The sequence below is a fragment of the Trypanosoma rangeli genome (genome assembly GCF_003719475.1).
Source record: "Trypanosoma rangeli strain AM80 chromosome Unknown Tra_15.4_contig_00317, whole genome shotgun sequence".
NCBI classification, from domain to species: Eukaryota; Euglenozoa; class Kinetoplastea; order Trypanosomatida; family Trypanosomatidae; genus Trypanosoma; species Trypanosoma rangeli.
This window is the reverse complement of record NW_021706057.1, coordinates 1-4919: the sequence shown is the minus strand read 5'-3', so window position 1 is coordinate 4919 and position 4919 is coordinate 1. Positions and strand designations below refer to the sequence as shown.

General features: G+C 48.3%; 4 protein-coding genes across 4 annotated transcripts, besides 5 other annotated features; all 4 read left to right on the top strand.

Moving 5' to 3' along the window:
• Nucleotides 1–33: 33 nt before the first annotated feature.
• Nucleotides 34–72: a sequence feature (A-rich).
• Nucleotides 73–135: 63 nt separating this feature from the next.
• Nucleotides 136–189: a sequence feature (A-rich).
• A 32-nt stretch (nucleotides 190–221) lies between these two features.
• Nucleotides 222–812, top strand: TraAM80_07516 (GINS complex subunit 1; the record flags this gene model as incomplete). The annotated part of the gene is made up of 1 exon (XM_029384306.1): nucleotides 222–812. One exon carries the CDS (start codon nucleotides 222–224, stop codon nucleotides 810–812), a length of 591 nt encoding a protein of 196 aa, XP_029235896.1.
• Nucleotides 813–831: a microsatellite.
• A 188-nt stretch (nucleotides 832–1019) lies between these two features.
• Nucleotides 1020–1039: a microsatellite.
• A 38-nt stretch (nucleotides 1040–1077) lies between these two features.
• TraAM80_07515 (uncharacterized protein) lies at nucleotides 1078–1899 on the top strand (the record flags this gene model as incomplete). Its single annotated transcript, XM_029384305.1, has 1 exon — nucleotides 1078–1899. One exon carries the CDS (start codon nucleotides 1078–1080, stop codon nucleotides 1897–1899), a length of 822 nt encoding a protein of 273 aa, XP_029235895.1.
• Nucleotides 1900–2158: 259 nt separating this feature from the next.
• TraAM80_07514 (uncharacterized protein) lies at nucleotides 2159–3343 on the top strand (the record flags this gene model as incomplete). Its single annotated transcript, XM_029384304.1, has 1 exon — nucleotides 2159–3343. One exon carries the CDS (start codon nucleotides 2159–2161, stop codon nucleotides 3341–3343), a length of 1185 nt encoding a protein of 394 aa, XP_029235894.1.
• Nucleotides 3344–3537: 194 nt separating this feature from the next.
• Nucleotides 3538–3566: a microsatellite.
• A 230-nt stretch (nucleotides 3567–3796) lies between these two features.
• TraAM80_07513 (cAMP specific phosphodiesterase) lies at nucleotides 3797–4919 on the top strand (the record flags this gene model as incomplete). Its single annotated transcript, XM_029384303.1, has 1 exon — nucleotides 3797–4919. A coding segment is annotated over one exon (1123 nt), but the record flags the coding sequence as incomplete, so codon positions are not given.

Sequence of the window (4919 nt, the reverse complement as noted above, 5' to 3'; positions counted from 1 at the left end):
TCGGTCTAGGTCCGTTTACCTTTCGTTAAAAGGTTTTATTTTGTATTTTTTTATAGTTTTTTTTTTTTTTTTGTCCTCCGTTCTCTTTCCCGCTGTGGCGTTTTATCAAGTTTATGTGCCTTCCCCCCCCCCCCCTTTTTTTTTTTTTGCTTTGTGTTGCTCTTTTGTTTTGTTGCTGGTGTTGTTTTGCTAGCCGAAAAGGGTGTAGGCGCCGTGTGCCAATGGAAGACGCCGTGGATCCCTCCGCAGAGCTCATCAATGAGCTGCGGGCGCTTGTGGTAAGTGGTGGCACGATGGTGCCGTTTGACGAGCGCAAAGTGAGAGCCGTCGTGAACGGCATGTCAGACTCATTCCGTCATCTTGAATCCATATCTCGTAACCCGTACGCCGATCCGTCTCTGCCGTTTTACGCCAGCTCCATGAAGTACTACTGGGCGAAGTATTTGAGGGACAAGCGTTGCCTTCTGGCGTACTTGATGTGGAGGCGATCGCAGATGACAAGGGCGTGGTGGGAGGCAAAGGACAATGCCTTGTCGGACGTTTTGGCGCCATGTGAATCGACTTTTCTGCAAGAATATAACGAAGTCATGGTGGAGTACATGACATCATTTGCTGTTCCGTTAGATCTTAGAGCCTTCACGTGGCGGCCTCCCTCGACGCAACAATTGGAGGTTCGAGGTTTGGCGAACCACGTCTTTGTGTCCCCCATCTCGGGGACAGTTATTAATCTCTACAAGGGTAAACAAATCCTGTTAGGATTCGAAGAAGCTGAGAGTTTAATTCAACAGGGTGTTGTCGAACTCGTGGAATGATGCGTGTGTGTGTGTGTGTTCATGTTTAGTTTGCTTTGCTGGCATGTCTGTATCCTTAAAGTGTCCCTCTAAGATTCTTATGCATGGTGGCCACAAATCACTCCGCTATCCTTCTCGCGTTGAATTAACCGGCAACACTCATGAAACCTCCTTATCCCTATCCCTTTCCTTTATTCGTTGTGTGTGCATGTCTGCATACGTTTGGCATTGTTTTTTTTTTTTTTTTTGCGTCAAACACGCAATCAAATATACTGTCAGCATGTGAATGTTATTTGGTCAATTAGGGGTGAGTAGGGCCGCGCTTCAGGAGGAAAATGCACGGCGGAAGGACTTCTTTACGCTTCTCTACCTTGTTCAGAGGCGTCTGTACTCGCCGACAAATGTTGAATGGCGACTTATGGAGCATTGTTTAGATGACATCAACAACAAGTATGCTGATTTTTCGTTTTTAGTGGCCTTTTCGGCGTCACTGGCGCTTCGCAACCGAAAAGGGTGTTCTTTTCTGTCTCGCTATCGGCTTCCCCTTTACATGGGTCTCGTGGGCTACGATACCGGTCTGCGCACAAGCAACCCGTGCCCCACTTTGGCCTTTTGGAACTGTGTAACACTCTTTGAAGGCCCGTTGGGGGAGACGGCGCGGGTACTGCATGCCCCGAGTTGTTTTTACGAGGTGAAGGAGTATCCGATGAATAACAGGGACGCTAGCTTGTCGTACTTCTCTTGGCTGTGGAACAATGGCAAGTTTGTAGCACAGTCGTTTTTCTTGAGGTCTCTACTACATTCTATTTTTGATCAGTCGTCCTGGAAACAAACGAATGGGGACATAACCGTGACAACCCTTGTTCTCAATAACCGTTTCTTTAAGTGGTGCGTCTTTAGATATCAAACAGCAGTGTCAGGTGGACAGGCGAAGTACTGGATGAAGATTGGCCTTCCTACATTTAACGGTCAGTTGGGCCTTCGTTGGTCGTACCGTAGTCGTGAGTTGATTCTTAAGCGGGCCTCGTTTGGAGGTCAGTTATGGTACAGGGCGCATTTTGCATTGATGCAGGTGTTTGGGTTGCATGATGGACCCCGCGTGGGGTGACGGGTCTCAATACGCCTCTCCTTTTAATATTATGATATTTTTTCTTTTTTTCCTTCTTGTTGTCGTCTGTTCGCCTTTGTGCGCGTGTGCGCCATCATGTGGGTTTTGCACGTCCGCGTGTGCCTTGACACGCTGCTACTCTTTGCTTTTCTTCCATGCCCCTGATGGATGCGCGTATTGTCGTTGCGTCACTCCCCTTACAACAACAACAACTATGCAATTCAAAGGTATTTAGCGCGCCACCTCCTTCTCTGCTAGTATGAGACCATACCGCTTTTTCAGCGGCAATGCTCAGCCGCTTTGGGGTGCGTGTACTGCACAGACGCGTCACAATATCAACGGGTTCTCCCTTTTTGCGAAGGAAATACAGGAGAAGGAGCGGATTCTCACAGCTAAAAACCTGCGGCGTGGGCAAGAAAATATGCGGGTTGTGTCGCAACGATGGCGGGAACTCACACGTGGGGAACGTCAACGCTACAACGCACGCGCAAACGAAATTGGAGTTCTAAAAGCTCACGATAGCGAGAAGTCTTTCAATGACTTTAACTTACTCATGCGTCTTTTGTTTCGCTCCGATGACATGGCGAGTGCGGGCGACGAGGTATTTACCGCCCATATGGCGAAGAATACACTGACGCGGCTGAAGTCGGAGCAGAAAAAAAAACTCCGCGAAAAAATGGTGCCCAAGGCGCTCCGCACTGCGAAGAAGCAGACGCGTGAGCGTACACTCCCTATAGCCTGGTACTTTCCGGAAATGCGCTACTTTACTTCTTTTGTGGAGATGCTACGAGCTGTGGCTCCGACTCAGAGGGCCCTCTTTACGGCAGTGTCAAGGGTGCTTGCGATCAATCGGATTATATCAGATGATTCCTGGACACATCTGTCGCGGAAGTTTGACGCTCTCGCGGAGGAGGACCGGGATATGTTTAGGCCTGTCACTGATGAGGATGCGCCCTCATTCGAGAAGTACTGTGCTTCTCACTGCGCCACCTTCGATGTGGCGCGCTTCGACATTGTGCGTCTCTTTGCACAGTACCGTGGACTTGTCACTGCAAAGACTTCCCTACCGGAGCCGGAGGCGACACAGTATAAGATGCTAATGGAATCCGATCGATTCCGTGAAAGTTTGTACTTCAAGGCGCTGCGTAACTTGGAACGGGCCAAGGCAGGCCGAAGCACGGATCAAGGAACTTACATCTCTCACATACATCCCGATGGGGTGACGGTCCTACCCCAGACGTACCTCATTCAGTCCAGCATGAGCGACGTTGAGATCGCGACACTACTGGCAGAAACACGATACGGGAAATCGGTATATGACGATGTTATGGATCGGGCCCGCTGTTTCCGTCTGGACAAGGCCAACCAATTACTAGGGGAGACGTACTTGTCGCCGGCGCGCATCACCAAAAAAAGAGCGACGAAGAAAACTTCCAAACCATAGAAACAACAACACGAAAGAATAATTTTTTTATTTTTATTTTGGTTTACCATACAACAAAAATGTATACTTTTTTTTACCCTTGTGGGTGTTCTTGCATTGTGTATGCAAAACCTGTACTTTCACAAAATGTGAGTATGTTTGTTCTTCTGCAAACCGGTGTCTGTATTTGTGTTTCCCCTATTTATTGCAGTGTCATGCTATGCTATGCTATGCTGTGCTTTGCACAGAATATTCATCCAATAAGGTCCTCTGCATTCACACAGACAAATACACACAATACTTTTCCTTCTTGCCACGACACATTGCACAACTACTGGGGCTCAATGCTATTGCGCCTTGCTGTTGTTAGATTCAGCATAACTTTCTCCGCGCACTTTCTCCCCAGCTCCTTTTTTTCTGCTTCTAGTATAAAAAAAATACTTTAGGTGCGATAAAGAGTCGGCAAAAAAAAAAATGTTTACCCAACGTCGTCTCAACCCCAACGAGCATCAAATGTTAAATGAATCAAACCACCTTTGCGAGGCTTTTGCCATTACTGAGTCCATATTGGCACGCTATCAACGCACCAACAAGACACTTTCTGCTTCCGAAAAGAATGCGTTTGCCTCAGTGTTGTTACGGGCACCACAAGATGTTCTTGCTGAAATCATTGAATCGTTGGGGTACATGAACGTTCCATCGCCGCAACCAACAAATGATTTTTCATCGCTAATGGAGTGTGCACTTGTTCTTGGTAAACCCCTTAAAGACATCTTTCAGTGCCTAAACAAGGCGCTTTACAATTCTCTTGGTTCCTCCAGATCCCTCGTGTATTATAAGGATCCAACTGATAACCTGTTAAGGGACCCCGTATACGGAACGGCAGCGACAATTGACGAAACAACGCCACTCGGCAAGGCGTTTATCGCTGGCATAGAATACAACATTGCCGGCACACTCTATATACCACTCAGCTACGAAGGTGATGTGATAGGATGCGTAGAGAGTGTATGGGGGCACAATGATCAAGGTCAAAAGCGACAACTCAGGGACACCCTTCAATTTATTGCATATGCCGTACACAACGCCATCGAGTCGGAACGACTGAGCTGGAACAAAGAAAAGGCAGAGGCCATGCTGACAATGGCAATGCAGCTCGCTCGTGACAATCTAGACGAGGCCGTGCTTGCAAACTCGATCATGAACACCGCCAAGGCACTGACTGAAAGCGATCGCTGCAGTATCTTTCTTGTCAAGGAGGATACACTAGAGGCCCACTTTGAAGATGGCAATATTGTCATCACCCCGATTGGTGCGGGTATTGCGGGATTTGTGGCCCAGACAGGTGAAATCGTTAACATTTCTGACGCGTATGCCGACGATCGATTTAACCGCGAGGTGGATAAGGCGACTGGATACCGCACCAAGACGATTCTCTGTATGCCTGTGATGTATGAGGGTTCGATTGTGGCCGTCGCCCAGCTGATCAACAAGCTGGACATGGTGACCGAGGGCGGCCTGAGGCTGCCACGCACCTTCGGCAAACGTGACGAGGAGCTTTTCCAGACCTTCTCTATGTTTGCAGGTGCCTCTCTGC